This window comes from Lithobates pipiens, unplaced genomic scaffold (genome assembly GCF_037356315.1).
Source record: "Lithobates pipiens isolate NorthernLeopardFrog02 unplaced genomic scaffold, aLitPip1_a1.2 Scaffold_10, whole genome shotgun sequence".
NCBI lineage: Eukaryota > Metazoa > Chordata > Amphibia > Anura > Ranidae > Lithobates > Lithobates pipiens.
Window position 1 is genome coordinate 173,607,394 of NW_027507686.1, and position 19,275 is coordinate 173,626,668.

The window sequence follows — 19,275 nt, forward strand, 5'->3', positions numbered from 1 at the left end:
ACTAGGTGTGTGAATTATACATACCTGGCATTAATGTGTTTTGTTTATCCTCTTTGACTGTGCAGCAGTGTCCCATCCTTGAAGACCAAAGCATATTTGTGGCACGCCCTCATCCATCTTCTTTCCTGGCACCCATCTCACCCCTCTCATCTAGCAGCCATTACCCACAGTCTGGAATGAACTACCCTTTAGCAGCACTTTCAAATTGCCAGGTTCTTATATGAATTGTACTAAACCGGATATGAATTATACTAAACCTACTCCTGTGTAATGCTTGCTCCCAAAAGTTTTGCCTTGCTAGAGCTTAATGAAACTAATATGATGGTTTTTGTTCTGATATGGTGGGGTTTACAGTTTAGTTTTTTTTCTGTCAAGGATTTGTTTTTGAAGTGATGTTTTGTTATGTTGGCTATACAAAGTGCAAATTTCATCTGGTTCCTGATGAACTTGCCAAAACTTGCTCCTGGGGTAGCCCTGTCGGCACTCTCCCACCCAACATCTTTCTATTTAAAAAAAATTCAAAGCAGCCAACTAGACGAGAAAGCGGTTTATTTGGGTATAGTGAAAGGCACTGGTGCTGTTAGGATACAATAGTCAAAGCGGAAGATTCGTCCATCCTTACTGTATGGCATAGATGGAGGCATTTTATGCTTGCCATGCATTAAAAAAAAATCTAATTGTATATGACCAGGTTACCCTTTTGAGGAGAGAAATGTCTGCACACAAAGTGGAATTCTGAATTAAATTGTGTTTTAGTCAATAAATTGCCAGACTGATTAACTGAGTTAAGGTCGTACTAAACCCAGGACCCCTGCATTCACTGTATTTGGTCTCCCGCGGTACACAGCACACAACTTGGAACGGCAATTATTTTAGTAATTCTATAAACTGCTAAATACCTTTTCTCATCAGCAGTATATAGTCACAGTGCAATCTTGTGACTTTTTTTTTTTTTTTTTATCAGTTAATGCATAAATCTTTCTAGGAGTTTTCATACTGCACTGAGCTCTCTTATGAGGCTGCAGGACCTCTGACTTTGTCTGGACAGTGACGATTGGCTCTCTGCTTATCACATGCACTCTTCCAAGAGAAAAAAAACTCTATTAAAAACTCTTGTATTCTACCACGTTTAGTTGGAACTGCTGATAAACCATTAAATACATTTTTAAAACCCGGTTTCATTTGACATACAATAGAGCTTACAGGATGGCACCATTAAGTAGACAGTTCATTTTTGCAGCTTCCTGTCTTACCTCCTTCCTTTTAAACTGATGGATTGTTGGATTGTGAAAAAACATTGCCCCCATTCCAGTAGGCCTTAATGCAGTCTCCCTGAGTCCCCAGTTCCTTAGACAAGTTAGGATGTGAGCCTTAAGCAATGTAATATAGCCTGATTGGCTCATAATGGGGCAAATCCTTTCTTGGTATGCAGGGTGTTAAGGGAAGCCTTTATAAAGAGTTTGCAGGTACTTGTATAGATGGCATTTTCGAATGACTACATAATCAGTTTTTTTTTTTTTTGATTGATGTTCCATTTGAGAACCGATTCACACAGGGGCAACACGAATTCCAACGCGACTTTTGGAGGCAACTTGGACACGACTTGTCAACACGACTTGGGGCGACTTACAACACGACTTTAAGGCACCCCAGGCCAGGCGACTTTGGCCGTGGCCAATCAGAGAATAATGAGCTCTCAAGGGGGAACTCCACGGCAAAAAAAAAAACGGCATGGGTTCCCCCTCCGGGAGCATATCAGGCTCTTGGGTCTGGTATGGATTTTAAGGGGACCCCCCTACGCCGAAAAAACAGCGTGAGGGGTCCCCCAAGTTGCATACCAGACCCTTATCCGAGCACGCAGCCTGGCCAGTCAGGAAGGGGGTGGGGACGACCGTACCAGGCCGCGTGCCCTCAACATGGGGGGGGGGGTTGACGCTTTGGGGAAGGCTGTGCCCTGCGGCCCCCCACCCCCAAAGCACCTTGTCTCCATGTTGATGAGGACAAGGGCCTCTTCCCGACAACCCTGGCCATTGGTTGTCGGGGGTCTGCGGGCGGGGGGCTTATCGGAATCCCAGCCCCCCACCCTATGTCCCTATGTGAATGAGTAAGGGGTACCCCTACCCTTTCACCTGGGGAAAAAGTGTCAATAAAAAACACAACACAAGTTTTAAAAGTAATTTATTAATCAGCTCCCGGGGTCGTCTTCCAACGTTGGGGGTCTTCTTCCGACTTCTCCGCTCTGTTCGGCCTCTTCTCCGGCTCTCCGGCATCTTCTGCCGGGCTCTTCCACTGTCTTGGCGCTCTTTTACTAGCGCAGGAGCCCGGTCTCCTCTGTCCTTCCTTCTCTCTTCTTCTGATGTTGACACAGCGCTGTCTTCCGCTGTACTGGCTTGTGCGACGTGTGCGGCAACTTATATAGGTATAGGGCGTGGTCACCGGGTGATGTCACATGGTGACCCCGCTCCTTTATGACGTCAAGTCCCGGGGCATGAGACGGGAATAATGCAGATAAACAGGTACAACTTATGTAGAAAGATCTGTTTCATCTTTGTATCACCTGAGGACAGTCACTTCACTGGGTATAGATACGGGTTTACAACCACTTTAAGAAAGTTTATTTTATATGAAATGCACCAAAATAGGATGTTACCTGTGACAAGTCTGTTCCTTAATAACCCACTGGCTTGCTGTTACGCGAGTCCCTAATCTGCAATGTGCTTGTCCCACAAAATGTATCATGGCTGCGTGAGTGTGCTAAGTTATGCAAATTTCCCTGGGACTCAGAAATGATGGCATTATGTTCACCTGTAAAGTGACCATGTGTTTTTGAGTGCTTTATGCATGCTGATAACTTATTTTCTTTTTTTTGACAGTCCACTCCCTCTCCTTCTGCTGACCTCTTGGGCCTGGGAGGTCCATCAGCTACCAGCCCAGGTGCACCCACTGCTGCTTCATCTGATAGTCTGCTTGTGGACGTTTTTGCTGATCCATCACTGCCAGTTGCTGCTGTCACTACAGGGGAAGAAGATAACTTTTCTAGGTAGGATGCTGTTGCTCAAAGGGGCAATGTGAGATAAAAATGCATAGGCTAGTACATTGAGAATGTGTGAAGTTTTTTGGATAACCTAATATTGCCATAAGAATTGCCTGGGACAGCTATGTTTTCATACTTGTCTGAATGTAAGCAGACTAAAGTGTATTAGTCCAAATCTGAACACACATTCAGCATAGTTCTCCAATACATGTACAGTTCCCATTGTTGTGTCGGTTTAAAAACAATGCAAGTATTAAATACCAGATCCTCCTAGAAATACAGTCTGCTCTGAACTCCCTGTAATTGGGTGACAACATCATGCCTCTTGATGCACTGAAATACCAGGAGAGGGGAAGAAACGGTAGGCAGCTGGTATTGGAGTGGATGGAGTGCTGAGAATATAAACTACTGAACATTATGGAGATGTGAAGGGGACGTGCTGATGTCCAGCAGAGAACTCGGAGCAGACAACGGTGCTTGGGATTTCAGTGGAGCAGTGGCAGAGTTGTCTGCTCACTACAGAAAGTTTTGAGTCCAGTGGATTTCTGGTAGGATCATCTGATATTTTCCTTGTTGCACTGGCTCCCTTTAAGAGAGGGAAAAGGCATGTATAGAAGGTCTGTGTTGAATATTTTTAGATTTTGCCTACACATACTTTAAGCTGCATTTTATTAGTGTACATGCTGGGATTAGGGGAACTAATGGTGCTCCATGTTGCTGCCTCTCTTCCCCTTGATTTTTTTTTCTACCTGCCGCCGATGCCCGATACAGCGAAGTTCCAACTCTCTCAGAAGGGGCATCTGGGGAGCCAGACCCTTCTGTACATGATGCAGATGATTCCTACTACAAGTAAGCAAACCAAACCCAATCAGAAAGGCACATCTGGTTTATCTAACCATCCTCCTTCCTACTGCAGTCTAGCTTTTCATTTCTAGGTGTCCATGGTATTAAAGCAGCAGTGTGCACTTTCATACAGTAGGCAGGGCAGAACACCTAGAGAAAAAAAATATCCATATTTTAATGCAATTTCAAGTGAAAAATGCTTACTAATCCCTATAGTTTTACGTTGATGTATATCCTAAAATAAAGGGTGTTTAGTCCTAAAAAGGTGTATATACACTTAACCAGAGCTGTTTCGTTCTTGGTGAGTGCTGCTCTGTATTGCAGAGATCTAAATTCTAAAGCATTGCATGCAAACTAAAAAAAGGAAATGGACCTATATGGTTCACCAGCACCTGCAGTTTCTTGGTCTTGTCTTCATTAGTTTTGCTGGTGAAATCCCATGCAGCAGCCCCCCCTAATTATGAAAGCGTAGTAACTATTATATAGTCCTGGAAAGGGCTCCAGCTACAGCTCTTTTTATAGGGACCAGGACAGATATTTGAATCAATCCTTTTGAATGTCCCTCAACTTATTACTATGTATTTAAATAAAAATATTAATTATACTCATCCACCTGTCTGTGACCAAGTTGGATATATCTGCCTCCAACATATTCATTTACCATTGTTTAAAGGATAAATTCACCTTTGGAACATGTTACATTTTCCACCTGTTTTTGGGGTCGAACATGTAACATGTTTTGGCTCCCCCAGGCTCTCTGCATTCCCCCTTCTAATTGTGACAGTGGGATGGAGATCTTCTCCCCGCATCCGCTGTCACAATTTGAAAAGAACACAGCTCTGCCCACATGGCCATGTCAGTCATTTACAGAATTCTGGAAGTGAATGAACTACAAATACAGACAGCCTTTGCAGCTTGTAGTTCTCGCTGAACTACCTGGGCACTGGTGAGCGCTCTAGTAGTTCATTGATTCTTCCTGTCATTCAGTAAATGCCTGCCTGTAGCAGATACAGGTAGAGGGCTACACACAGTCTGCAGGAGCTTACGATTGCACCCGTGATCTGCTGATGACGGGTGCAATGCTTTACAGGCTCCTATAAAATCATAATTAAGTTACCTGCAAAAATGTGCTAATAAAGTTAACTTGTCCTTTTAACTATCAAGGCATTTTTTTTTTTTTGTACTACACACTGTATGACAAAATTATCAGCAGGAACAACTGCCTCTTCAGTTCCTCTAGTTACTGATGATATGTGGTTTTTCACTAAAAACATTTGTTTTTTGAAGAGATGGTGTGATCTTATGACTAACGGACATGCTACCAAGACAGGAACATAGGATAAATTGCTATAGTTGGAACAAAGACTGTAGTAAAATCACATTTTTAAAAGAAGTAGAACAAACGCTGATAAGATTCAGGCAGATGTAAGATCTCAATGAAAATCTCTTGCTTCCTGTGTCATTGATGGAAAATTTCCTCAATGGGACCAAAACTGTAGGGAAAATTTGAGCCTCCTCCATGTAGTCTACTTCTTGTAACATACCCCATCCGTTACGTCCATCAAATGTTTTTACTTGCATAGCGAATACAGAGAATAAGTAAACTTTTGAAACCTACAAAAAAAATTTATTTTTGCAATGAATTCCTTACCTCAAATGTGGACTTTCCTTAGGTTGCTAAGACGTCACTGCTGCTTTAATCAGACTACTGTTACATGCAGAAATCTTCCATCTACCCATGTAACAAATACCATATGTCAGAGGGCCCCCTGGAGCGCTTTGATTTTTGCATGCATTGCAGTAGGAGTGCCCTAGTTTCCATATAGCTAACATGGTTCTGACCGAGAGCCCACTGCCCACATCAGATTAAATAACCTGCTACTGGTGGTCTCCCTGCCAGATAATCTGTGTATGCTTCCTTTCTAGTATTAATAGTATTTCCTACAGCATTTTACTGAATCTTCAAAATGCTGCCATGTATGACTATAGTAGATTTACTAAAGTAGGGTCAGTGTCTTCACAAAAAGAACACCAATATTTTTACCTTTTTATTTTTTTAACCCTAACTTCTCAAATGGCATCTTAAAGTAGACCTGCAGTAGTCATGGTGCGGCAAAGGATTACAAGGCAGGTAGGCATTGTGCTTGCTTATTTCATAAAAAAATAAATACTATTACCCTCACAGGAATCGGTACGGCACATGACAGCATTACCAAATTAACTTATTGGAGTAAAAATAATACCTTGGTAAGGAAAATAGGATTTTGTACTTACTATAAACACCTTTGCTTGGAGTGAATTGAGGAACATTTGGGTTATACTGCCACTTGTAGGAGGATTTGGGCACTGCAGAACAAAAAAAAAAAAAAAAAAAACAGTGGCCAGTCTGGATCTCTTACTGGACATTAAAAAGAGAAGCAGCAGATTGATGCATAGATCTCTCTGTACTCTGTTCTCTCCTTCTATCAGCGTGTCCCTTGTTGGCACTGCAGCAAACTGACGGGTTGCTTGTGCTGCTTTTCCTTCTTCGAGTTTTGCTGTACATTGGACTGCAAAGGGTAGATGCCATGTTAAGTTCAAGTGCTTGTATTGAGCAAAAATACACTAAATTATATAATCAGATAAAAAAAATATATACAAATTAACCTCTGTATTTATTGTCTGAAGTTCTGCTTTAAAGAAAACCTTGGAAAAAATATGGGGATAGCTATTGCTGACCACCTCCAAAAAAAATAATAATAATTCTAATTGTTATCCTGGCTCTCTGGTTCCAATACCTTTTGACCTAGAATGAGGATACAGACCAGGAATGCTAAAGTAAAATTGATTTCCTTATCTGCAATATGTGTTCCAGGTCTGTGACTCTTTAATATTGAAGCCAGAGGGTCAGTGTGACAGCCTGACAATTGGCATTGGCACTTTCACACAATTGGCATTCTCAGACTTTATCAACAATGGAAGCCTCTGCATTTCTCTTATAGAGGGTTTACTCTCTGTTATTTTCTATGCATTTACCTTTGTAACACCCTCAGGTAAATTGCGGGACACACGAGAGAAGCATTGCTTAACACAGTTTTTAATTATAGGATTGGAAAGCAGTTGTAGGCACATGCTATGCTCTTCTGGTCATTTATAAAGAACAAGGGTCTCCAAACGTTTCAAACCAAGGGCCAGTTTACTGTCCTTCAGACTTTAGGGCACTTTCACACTAGGGTCGGTGGTACATCTCTGCTATTTTTAGTGGTGCTTTACCGTATTTTTAGCGGTGCTTTTCGGATGCTAGCGGGGAGCATTTAACCCCCGCTAGTGACAGATGAAGGGGTTAATAGCGCAGCTGCCAAAACTGCTTTGCAGGCGCTGCCCATTGATTTCAATGGGCAGGGGCGCTTTAGGAGCGATTGTATACACCACTCCTAAAGTGTCCCAAAGATGCTACTTGCAGGACTTCTTTTTAATTTTATTTAACACCAGTGCACTCAGACTTTCACACTGGAGTGATGGGAGAGGTGCTTTGCAGGCGCCATTTTTAGTGCTAAAACGCCTGTAAGGCATCTCAGTGTGAAAGTATCCTTAGGGTGGGCTGGATTGTGGCTAGAGAGTGTAAAGACATGTCCTGGGCCCAACATCAGTGAGAATAAACATGGGCTCAGGGTTGGTGGTCATTAAGATGAGGAATAGTACCCCATCATTGCTATCAGTGGAAAAATTAGTGCTCCATCATTGGTGTCAGTGGAAGGAATAGTACCCCATCTATACTAATAGGAGGAATAGTGCCCCATCATTAGTGGCAGGAATTATGCCACACTTGGTGTCAGTGGGAAAAATAGTGCCCCAAAAAGGGCCAAATAAAGGCTAGCAAAGGGCCATATTCTTGGGCCACAGTTTGGAGACAACTGATCTAGAGTAAAAGGAATACTCCTGGGTGACTACTTTTTTTTTTTAACCCCAAGACCAGGCTGAGAGGTGTTAATCGAGCAGGTTGACATTCATGTTTGAACACAATGATCAATCGCTAGTATCACAAGCTATTCTTTCCTCTCTTTCAGTTTATTGGGAAATCCAGATATATAGATTTAAAACGAGGAACTGATGAAATCCAATATGCAGTCCAGCACCTGGCACACTACAAACATTTTGTTTTTAACCTCCCCTGTATTATGCTGATGAACTGAATCGTTTTTAAAGAGCAAGATACAAGGGTAGTTGAATCGCCAATCTTTTTCCGTGATGTAGGCATTTAATCTATGGCATTTTAAATGAGGCACATACTATTCCCAATGCTTCTAATTGTTGTGTGTGTTTGCACAGACTAAAGAGGAATAGGGCTTAGCTTTTTTTTCTTTAATACCACACTCTTGGAAATTCCCAAACTCTTAAAATAAAAAGCACAATGTCTACCTCCATTATTTTTGTAGCATTATATTAGCTACACAAAAGCAGGTCCACTTTGTGACATTTTGCTAGCTCAAATCAACACTGATCATGTAAATGACATATTTGTTACCATTTTATGTGGCATTTTGTGCTTGCAGAATAGCTGTCTATAGAGAACTCAAAATGCCATTTTCCTTTAGTGCTTTAGTAAATTCAGTCATACTTTTTTCTTTACCCCTCATTAACGTTAAACATTTCAAAAATAATTCCTTCTCCATAAGAGATCATTAATTTTATCTTTTTGTCCTACATTTTGAAGGTTTATCTGCAAAAATAATGGTGTCCTCTTCGAGAATCAGCTACTGCAGATTGGACTGAAATCTGAGTTTCGCCAAAATTTAGGTAAGTGTTAGTAATGCAATCTGAGCTATTAAATGTTTATCCAAGCTGCAAAGCTCTTTATAACCCTAAATGCCGGGAATATAAATGCGGGCACAATACTTAAAGCAATAAAATTGTACAGGTGTGTAAAATATGTAAAATGCAACTGACGTTGATTATTTATATTCTCCAGTGTGGGCAATCCTGTTTTTAGAAATAGCGATTAGCTTATATTACAAGAAAAAAGGGTCTAAGGTTTTTTAAATGTTAGTTTCTCCTGCTTTAGCATGATGTAAGATTGTCAAAAGCCTGGAAGATTCAAGCATAGAACATATTGAAAGAATGCATAAGCATAGGTTTCTTTCCATTAAGAAAACTGCAAGTCAGTCAGTAGATCCAGAGACTCGGGTTCAGTGCCAGGACTGGAGCATTATGTGTTGACTTCCTCCCTCCTCCCCAAAAAAAAAAATAATCAGGCACTATTCTGCACACTTACACCCTCAGCATAAATTCTCTATGCAAGCCAAGATTCTCCCCAAACAAAAATGTCGCCTCCTACCAGGATTACAAGTCTACCTTTGATGAAATCTTCCCTCCCAGCATAAACCTTTGTCCTCTCATTCCCCCCTCCCAGCTCAAATATATTTCTCCCTAAATCGCCCCTCCTAGCACAATCCTTCCTTGCGTGCCCTTGGGGGGGGGGGGGGTTTACCTGATGAGGTAGAAGGGCATAGAGCACCGGCAGGAGACCCCAGAAGAAAAGTATCGGGGAAGGGGGCCCATTGCACAATGCAGGTTTAAGTATAGGCATGTTTGTTGTTTTTCTACCAAATCATACCTTAAAAAATAAATAAAAATAAAAGTAGTCTCCTAGAACAAATCTTCCCATCACACCCCAAATTCTCCCTCCCGGCACAAATCTCACCTTCCTCTCTTCTAGCACAAATTACCCCCTCACTTCCTTACCACTAGTCCTCTTCTCCCTCCCCCTCTTGGCACAAATACTCCAATCCCTGTTACAAATGTTTGCTACTCTGTTCGCTCACCCCTATTGTGTCCCCAATGCAATTCTGCCCTGCCTTCAACACATAGACCTCACATGCAGCACAGCAGATGGCTGTATGATGTACTTCCTTCCTAGGCTCTGCCTCATCTTGACATGTCCGAGGAAGCTAACTTCTAATTAATTTGACCAGCAGGTGCTGGAGAGAGATATAGCGCTGCTGCAGGGGTATGGGATCGTGGCTCAGGGACACCATTGACTGTTAGATTGGGGACTTTATGGACTTGCGTACCCACTCCCTATCCACGTTCTTTGCTGGGAGGAGATGGAGATGGGTATGCATACCCTGTACAGTCCGCGTTCAGAAGAGCTGCAGTGGCAAGAGAGCACAGTTGGCACCTTTTTCCCAACTCTCTTCTCTCCAGATTTGTCTTGTTTCACCCAGTGCTAAGCTAACAGTAGTAGTGATGCTGCTGTCAGCTTGTAAAGGGAGAAACTATTGTCCTCACGGTGCCCACGTCCCTCTTGCCCACCCTTTGTCCTGGCTTTGCAGGGAAAAAATAGCTGCCACATCCCCTCTGACAGGACGGAGCTCTGTATTGTTTACATTTACACAGCGCTGTCATCCTCTTCACCGATCAGCAGGTGCTGGTGGTCAATCATTGGCCAGGATCCACTGATCGACTTGCAAGTGCTGCTGCTACATGGAGTGCTGGATAACGTATCTAGTATGTGATCCAGTGCAGGAGAACCACTCTGCCTCCATATTCCTACGTGAGGCAGTTGGCAAGTGGTTAATTTAACACAGTTACTTGCTTTAAGAATACAGAGCGGTTGCATTACCAGCTTTAGCCTTCAGATGGCAGTCTAAGCATTTTATTTAGCCTTGTCTTGATCTTTTCTCTAGGTCGTATGTTTATTTTCTATGGCAACAAGATGTCTTCTCAGTACCAGAACTTCACTTCAACACTAATTTGCTCAGATGAACTTAAAGCCAATATCCTTTACAAAAATATAGTATATATGTATACATTGTTCTTGTCCTTATGTCCTGCTCCAAAACACCCCATGGGAATTTCTCTCCACTGCCTTGATGTAATACATGCTGAGAGCCCAACTCTTTTAGGCAATCAGATTCCCACTTTGTTCTTCCTGAGGGTTCCCTGACGACTCCTGCTTTTTTATTGCCAGGTGGTTTAGAGAAGATCATTCAAGCTTATATTCTAAACTCTTACTCTATTCTAAAATTTACCTTGGAGGAATCCTTGTCAAATGTTTGAAATCTCTGTAAATCTCTGAAAATATTTTCACATCTGCAGCTCACAGAATGTTAATGTCTTCATTGATGGTCAGTTGTAATCCCTCCCACCGTGCCATGGCATTCTCCCAGCGGGGGGTGGTTTGGAGAACCATCCTCGCAGAGAGAAAATGATTATCGATATACCAGCCGCTAGTGATAATCGCATGTGGGATCCGGCAGGCTGGTTGTGCCGAAGTTGCTTATTTAGTCAACTTGGTACATTCAGCCTGCTCATACATGTCCGGGCATGGTTCAAACCTCAGCCTGTTCCTGCTATGGGCCGGCTTATCGCAGCAGCCGTCATTGTAGTGTGAATTTGTCTTTTTTATTTTTACAGTTTTGGATAGAGTAAAAAAAGAGTAGAAAAGGATTATAAAATGTAAGTTTTTATTCCTGTCCTGCCCCTGTTAGAGAGATTCACCCCCTTTTATTTGTCATATTTACTTTTGATGTTATGTCAGAGGCCAGGGCTAATGGTCACCTATCCGGAGGAGATCATTCCACCAAACTGCAGAGATCACTCCAGCACTCAGCACCTCTTCCTCTACACACATGGAGAGCACCACTGAGCAGAACCCTAGCTGAGAGACTCAAAGGATAGGGGTCCTCCCTTCCCTGTTAAAATGCAGTCTACCAAATGTAGCGATTCATTTTTATCAGATTTACAAGATTTTCTGCCACGTGGTCTTCTGTTCATTTGTTCTACCAGGTGGATATTCAGGCCCCCTCTGGTGACAATTTTAGGTGTTGCATTCTAAAAGCTTCTCATTGGGTCTGTCAAGTCTTTGACTTGTTTAAGTGGGCCTGTTGGCATTTGTTTGCTGTAATGCCCACCCCCAGTCTGACTGCTTTTGGACGTCCTATGGTAGATTAAAGATCCTGTGTCTTGTACTGTATGACTAAGACTTAACCAATAGAATCTGTCAGTAAATATACAGGTCGCACCTTCCTATTCTTTATAATCTCCATATTGCTTGCCACAAAACTGAGGCTTGCTTGGAGTGGTTTGGATTATATAGGGGATGTCCCTGCAGCTTTTTTTACCCCCAGTAGTGTCCAACCGCCTGATGATGCTGCATATAACCCATGGTTACTCCCTAAAGATTCTGTCATCTACTTCAAGAAATGGATTTTACGGGTAAGTCAGAAATGTTGAGTTCTGAATGTTCAAAAGTAAATGTACTTTAAAAATTGCCATATTCTGGCAGATATTCTCACCATTTTATGTGGAATCTAGGGCTGCAACTAAAGATCATTTTCATAGTTGATTAGTTGGCCGATTTTATGGTTTCAATTATTCGATTAATATTTTAGCCAATATGTAAAGTTTAAAAAAGGGCAATTTATTCCTAAATTTCTCTATACGCAGGGGTAAATATAAATAACCAACTATATGGTTGGGGAGTAAAATCTTTAATCAACTCTGAGAATAACAGACAGAAGAGATGTACTCTATATACTATTAGAGGTTGAATCTGGTAAATATCGTCGGACTCAGATCAAAATTTTTTTATTTAAAAAGACTTTTGCAGATTTTCAAACAGAATAGTAATATTACATGCTTTTCTGCAGCTTCTCCTTTTGAAGTGTATTGAACCAAAAGAGCACCGTTTTGCATTGAAAAGGGTCCTTGGCCCTTTCCAAATACACAGCAGCTGAAAAAAAGCATAGATGTGAACTTTAAATGCCATTTCTGAAAAAAACACAAAAAACATGGGTGGGGAACCAGGCCTAAGACATTTAGTAACATAATGGAGTTCAAACAAATGAAGGGCTAATTTTTTTTTTTTTACTGTGCAACAGTGAAAGTAATATTTACAATAGAGATTTGCTCTTTTCCCCAATCGTCTTTCAGGACAGCCACCTTAGAGAGAGACCGGCTCCTCCCCTCTGAGGAAACACCGCCTTCATTTTCATGATTTAAGCCTCCTCCTCCCTTCGTTCCTCAGTTATGGTGTTTCCTCCGGCGGGGAGACATCGCCAAGGAACCTGAAGGCTGAATTCGGTTGGTGAATCTGAAAGCTATCCGAGCGGAGCCCCGGCCTCGTTCGGCTATCCGACCATTTATCGGTCGGTCCGGGACAGTCCTATCAGCGGGGAGCTGAAGTGTTCGTACTGTCCATATACCCTAAACTTCGCTTGGGGAAGCAGGAAGTTTATGGGGTCGTCTGTTCGTTCACCCGTGGGTGTTTCAACGGAACAAACAGTCCAGTCGGCTGGGGAAGCTGAATACTCGACTGACCTTTACACGCACTCCAATCTTCGCTTGGGGAAAGCAGGAAGTCTTTGGAGAGGTTCATCCCTGCGTTTCGCCCAGTGGGGTACTGAACGAAGGCGTCCAGGGCCCCCCTGTGTATGCAGCCGGCTGGGAGCTGGAAGCCGGACCGGTAGGCGGGCGACGTCAGTTCCGGTGGGGGCGGACCCCTTCGTTCAATCCGCGTCTTCCGGTTCCGGACGCGGCACGTGAAGGGGAACCTAGCGTTCGGCTGGTGCAGCCTCTCTTTCTACAGTCTGCACAGGTAGCTGTTGGAGGCACGTTCGTACCACGCTTCCTCAACGGGAGAATTTCCGAAGCAGAGGCTTCAAGAACTCCTGGAGATAACAGCACCAGCCACTCAAAGGTAATAGCCCTGGAGAGGGGTTCCCTTACCTTATAACCAGTAGCTCCACTGGTGTGTTTTCCCCCTAGGTGGTCGGGGGGAAGGGCAGTGCATCTGGGATCCAGGTGGAGATTGATCCTAGGAGGGGGCACTCCCGGTGGTTCTCTTAAGTAGTGCTGGTGTTTCGTTTCTTTTCTTTTCTTTTTAAAGTTTATGCTGCTCTCTCTCTTTTGCTTCAGGTATCTCAGAAAGACTTAAGCAGGTCCCCCCTTGGCTCTTGGAGGAAGTGTCCTTCATGTAGAGCCTCTTTGGGGAATTCCTGGTTCAAGGCACTTTGTAAGGAGTGTTTTAAAGGCCTGGATAGCTCAGTCCGTAGCTCTGTTTGGGTGCCATTAGAGAGCAGGCAGCAGAACAGGGTGCAGATCTGGCGGCTTCTGTAAAGGTTTCAATGCCCTCAGCTCCAGAGCACTCTTTTCACCAGCACAGCAGAGTGTTCCACCTAACCCAATGGTTGTTCCTCCCACAGGTTAGGGAGAATCCAGAGGGAAGTTGAGGAAGAAGTGGACAGTGCCGTCTCAGACTCCCAAAGGGGAGACTGAGGGTGAGGACTTGGATGGGGAACCCAAAAGAACCTCACGGTATAAACTTCCCCTGGATGAGATGGAAAGGCTCTTGAGAGCTGTCCAAATCACTTAGGAGGCACTGTCACCCCACGATCAGATGTACTAGGGCCTAGGGGGAGCGGGTGTTCCCGGGTCATGACGTCTTGATTGATGCCATCAAGGATGGCAGGATCCCGAAGGAAAACTTTTCTTTTCTGGTGCATTAAAGCAAAGGTTTCCTTGGGCGGAAGAGGAGGCTCTCATCTGGAATAAAATCCCCCGGGTTAGATGCGGCCTTTTCTCAGATGTCCAGGCATACTGACCTGTCCTTGGGGACATGGGGGCACTTTTAGACCCTATGGTTTGAAGATGCCTGGGTTTTACCATAAGGAAATCTCTAAGCCTACCATAGCAGCCACAGTGGTGGCTCGTAGTACAAAGTATTGGCTTATCCAGATGAAGCAATGACGGCAGAGGAGTCTTTTCTATCCTCCTTTTCCCGTGCTGCTTTAGGCATTGGCATACTCTGCGGATGCTTCGGCTTAATTCATTCGATGGTATGCAAGGTCCTCGGCTCTGACCAACTCAGCCTGGAGGGCCTTAAGGCTGTAGACATGGCAGAGGGACAGGGCGTCTAAATCAAAGCTCGGTGGAATCCCTCTTTAGAGGAGACCTGCTGTTTGGGCCAGGTCTTGAAGCAGTGCTATCGCATGGCTTATAAGAAAGAGGCCTTTCCCCTTAAGAAAAAAATAGGGGGAGCAGTTAAAAAGGGTCCTTCTTCCCCCAGTGGGAGATGATCACCTCCAATCAGTTTGTGTTGGGGATCATCAAAAGAGGTTACCGTGTGGAGTTTTCAGAGCTTCCCCCTTTGAGACTCCTTGTCACTGAGCTGACAAAAGGTGCCTTTCTTTCCTCTGCAGGAGTTAGAGGAATAGGAAGTGGTAATAAAGGTCCCAGCAGATTAAATAGGCAAGGCTTCTATTCTCTCATTTGGGGTTCGCAAGCCTGTGGAAAAGTTCAGGCTCATCCTGAGCCTGAATCGTCTGGGTGTCTTGGTCACCTACAGAAGTTTTTGGTTGGTTTTAATCACGGGGTGAGGGCACCTCTTCCACCAAAACTGTTTCAGGGCATCGATAGTAAAGGATGCATACCTGCATATTTCCAACGCAGAAAGCCACCAGCGTTTCCTCATGCTGGCAGGGATAACCTCGGTAGGGGTGCTACACCTTCAGTTTAAAGCACTCCCCTTTGGGCTATCCCCTTCTCCCTAGTATCTTCACCAAAGGGGGTCACCTTCCTGCGATGATAGAGGTCCTGTCCTTCCTGCGTCTCAGGGTAGTCTCTGTGATCGTGTATCTTAACGATCTTCTCCTGTTTGTCCCTTCTCTGGCGCAGTTGAACGGGGATCCACAGCTTATAAGGGACCTATTAGGGAGCCTGGGTTGGCCTCTGAACCTACGGAAACTCATCTTAAACTTCTTCCCAAGGGGGTCACCTTCCTGAGTAAAGAGGGTCAGGTTGAGCTTACTGACATCCACGCTCCTAGCTGTTCAGTGGACGGGGTTACGTTACTGTCGTCTGCAAGCTATTCATCTTGAAGGTTTGGGGCCACAGTAGAGGGCCTTAGGACTCTTTGTTTTCGGTTCTAACTCAGGTAAAGAAGCCAGGAGCGGTGGCGTGTGACAATGCGCGCCGTCTCCCAAAGGCGCAGTCTGCGGTTGGATTGCGTATGTCTGAGTTCTAGTCCACCCTGTGTCAAATCACGAGGGTCTCTGTTGCTAGCTTTAGCACGGTAGCTCATGACTGATCACCGAATGGCAAAGGTCACAGCTGACAGTCCCGTGCTGGCAAGGTAGCAGTGAGTAACCGACTTAGAGCATTGAGATAATACTACATAGCCTGTATTTTAAAGTCCCTTTGGTGGGATAGGGGAGCATGTTTGTCACAAGGCCTAGAGTGGATTTGGCCAATATCCAAGAAGGAGGGAGTCAAAGAGACCCTCAAAATTGGAGGGAGTTGAGAGCAGTAGATCTGGTTCTCAGGACCCCGTAGAGAGTGCTCTGGGGACATTAGGTAGCAGTCATGGAGACAATCCCTTGGCAGTGGCTTACGTCAATAAAACGGGGGCTTCTGGAGCAGAGCCTTAAGGGCCTTAGCGAAAAGCCACCCTCAGATGGGCCAAATGTTAAATTCCTGTCCTTCCAGTGATCCGGTGGAAAGGAGAGCAAATTCAGGTATTAGATGCCTCAGCAGGAGAACGCGGGGAGAGAGCAACCAGGTTCTCAAACAGGACGTTTTCGAAATGATCACCCGGGGGAGGGGGATGCCCTCGATAGACTTCTTTTGCCCCAAGGGAAAACGCGAAAGAAGCCATCTCCTGTTCTATGAGCAGGGGAGATGGGATGTCGGAAGCAGACGCACTAAGCACAGACTTAGGATTTCTCTAGGTGCTATGCTTTCCCCCTTCCCGTCCTGATTCCCGTCTTGATTCCTGCAGAGTTGAGGAAGTTCTGGTGACTCTTTCTAATCGCACCTCATTGGCCCAGGAGGCCGTAGGTCTCCATTCTTAAGGGCCTCTCGGTGGAACTCCCCTGGGTTTTTTCCCAGTGTCCAATCTGCTGCCCCCAGGTGGAACCTTGCAGCTTGGCTACTGAGGAAGTTCCGAATGGCAAAGGGGTCTCAGACTGTTAGTAGCCACTCTTTTGAATGGCAGGTAAATGGAAGCTCAGACCATTTTTTTGAGGGTATAGAGGCGGTTCAATAGCTGGTGCTCAGAGAACTCCTTCAAGGAGCACAGCTCGGGGGCCGTTCTAGAGGTCCGGCAGTCAGGGGCAGATAAAAGGTTAGCCCCGAAACATTGGAGAGTCAGGTATCCGTTTCAAGCGTGTTTCTGAATAGACTTCTAATGTCAGACCTTGGGATAGTAAGGTTCTTCAGAGCCTTAAGTAGGTGAAGACCAAGCCTTTGGTCGCCCCCTTCCCAGTCGGGATCTTGCTTTAGTTTTACAGGTTCTCACAAGGGAACCTTTTGAGCCGTTAGAACCTTGCTCGTTAAGATTGATCACTCCCAAAACTGTATTTTTGGTGGCAATCACTACAGCAGGGAGAGTAAGTGACTCGAAGCCCTTTCTATTAGGGCACCTTTTTTACCTAAGGTAGCCTCTAGTTTCCATAAGAATACAGGAGATTGTGCTACCTACTTTCTGTTCGAATCCAGTAGGAGAACAGGAACACATGTTTCACAGGTTAAGATGCTAAAAGATGTGTTCTTCATTATTTGGATTGCACAAGGTCAGTTCAAGAAATCTGATTCATTTTTTGTGTTGTTTTCTGGGGCTAGGAAGGGTTCCAAAGCCTCTAAACGTACGATAGCTAGATGGTTAAGTTAGCCATTGGACAGGCGTACGTGACAGGGAGGTTAGGTCCTCCAGTTGGGGTTAGAGCACACTCAGCCGGGGCAGTGGCAACTTCTCAGGCAGAGTGGGCTGGGGCATCTCCTGCACAGATCTGTAGTGCTGCAACGTAGTCCAGTGTTTCTACGGTTGTGAAACATTATAGACTGGATCTTCTGTCAGCCAAAGAACAAGCCTTTGGCCGTATAGTACTGCAGGCAGTGGTCCCACCCTAAGGTAATGTACTCGCTTATCCTCTCTAAGGTGGCTGTCCTGAAAGACGATTGGGGAAAAATGGAATTACGTACCGGTAATGTCCTTTTCCAGGAGTCTTTCAGGACAGCACCGGTTCCCACCCAAATTGTTTGCAGATCATCGGGAACTCATTACATGAGGCCGTCAGGTAAGACTTAAAAAGTTTATTTGTTTGACGTGTTCTTGTGTCTCCCCAGTTTGGCCGGAGGTACTCTGGAAGAACTGAGGAACGAAGGGAGGAGGAGGCTTAAATCATGAAAATGAAGGCGGTGTTTCCTCAGAGGGGAGGAGCCGGTCTCTCTCTAAGGTGGCTGTCCTGAAAGACTCCTGGAAAAGGACATTACCGGTACGTAATTCCATTTTTTGTACTATAAAGGGCACATTTTTGCTTTTATTTTAACCCCATTATGTTACTGGCCAATTAATCATGAAAATAGTAATCAATTAATTTCATAATCGATTAGTTGATTAATCAATTAGTAGTTTCGGCCCTAGCGGAATCTAATTGTAGTTGGTACACTGCCCTTTCTTATTATAAAGTTATCTCCAGTTAAATATTTTATATGCAGGTGTAGTGTAGCTTTTTCAAATAACCTACAGTAGGACACGCATTAATGTAATCAGATTTCCAGGCCAGTACACTGAGCAGTTTTTTCACTCATACACCAAGTCCACATCCTTTAGTGTGGACATCACTGTGGGGAAGATTTATGTAAACTGGTGCACTCGGAATCTGGTGCAGCTGTGCATAGAAACCAATCCGCTTCTAACTTCAGCTTGTTCAACAAAGCTTTGGCAATAAAACCTGGAAACTGATTGGTTTCTATACAAAGCTGGACTAGATTTTGCACTTTCTAGTTTTAGTAAATCCCTGTCCATCTGTGTCTGGTAATTGTAATGATTGTAAAGCAGATGTAGTATGTCTGAACAAAGCAAAATCCTTCATATCCCTCCACATCTGCCAGTTATGCATATGCCCTCCTTTCTTGGTGTTTTATTTACTATTTGGCATTCAGTATGTCCCCTCTGACAGTATAACGTTGCCATCACTCATATTTTCTTTATTCTGCTATTGCTTTTATGGTATCTCTCATTTGAATCAATGTTATCCCTTTTTCACAACTCCTAAATCTTCTATCTTTTAGGATTGAGCTCATTGCCATCATTTTAAAGCGGGCTAGTGACTGGGGACTTGTATACCTCCCAGTCTGCAGCAGTTACAAACACACTGACAACGTCTCATCTCCCATAGATTTTGTAAACCACACATTAGGCTAAATGCCATCTCAATAACATGCAATATAGCAATAAGCTGCGTGCCAGTACCTGCAAGATGTTATCAACCTGTTTTGCTCTTAATGTGCTTCATCAGGGTGTATGCTGCTGATCTGCTATCTTTGAGGTTAAGCATCTGTTTTTTTTTTTGTTTGTTTTTTTTAATCCTGTATTTAATAGTGAAGCACACTCAAATCCACTTAATATCAAATGCCTT

At 44.0% G+C, this 19,275-nt stretch overlaps 1 protein-coding gene across 4 annotated transcripts in view; it reads left to right on the top strand.

Annotated features, from left to right (window-relative positions):
• The window catches only part of AP2A2 (adaptor related protein complex 2 subunit alpha 2), a 270,817-nt gene that overhangs the window by 218,180 nt on the left and 33,362 nt on the right, over positions 1-19,275 (top strand). The window contains exons 15-19 of one of the 4 annotated variants that reach the window (XM_077459935.1): positions 66-212; positions 2,874-3,040; positions 3,806-3,883; positions 8,571-8,653; positions 10,543-10,632. In XM_077459935.1, the coding sequence (XP_077316061.1) occupies positions 66-212; positions 2,874-3,040; positions 3,806-3,883; positions 8,571-8,653; positions 10,543-10,632 (565 nt within the window). The remainder of the gene's footprint in view (positions 1-65; positions 213-2,873; positions 3,041-3,805; positions 3,884-8,570; positions 8,654-10,542; positions 10,633-19,275) is intronic. The other 3 variants (XM_077459943.1, XM_077459951.1, XM_077459960.1) reach the window with 3 other exon arrangements.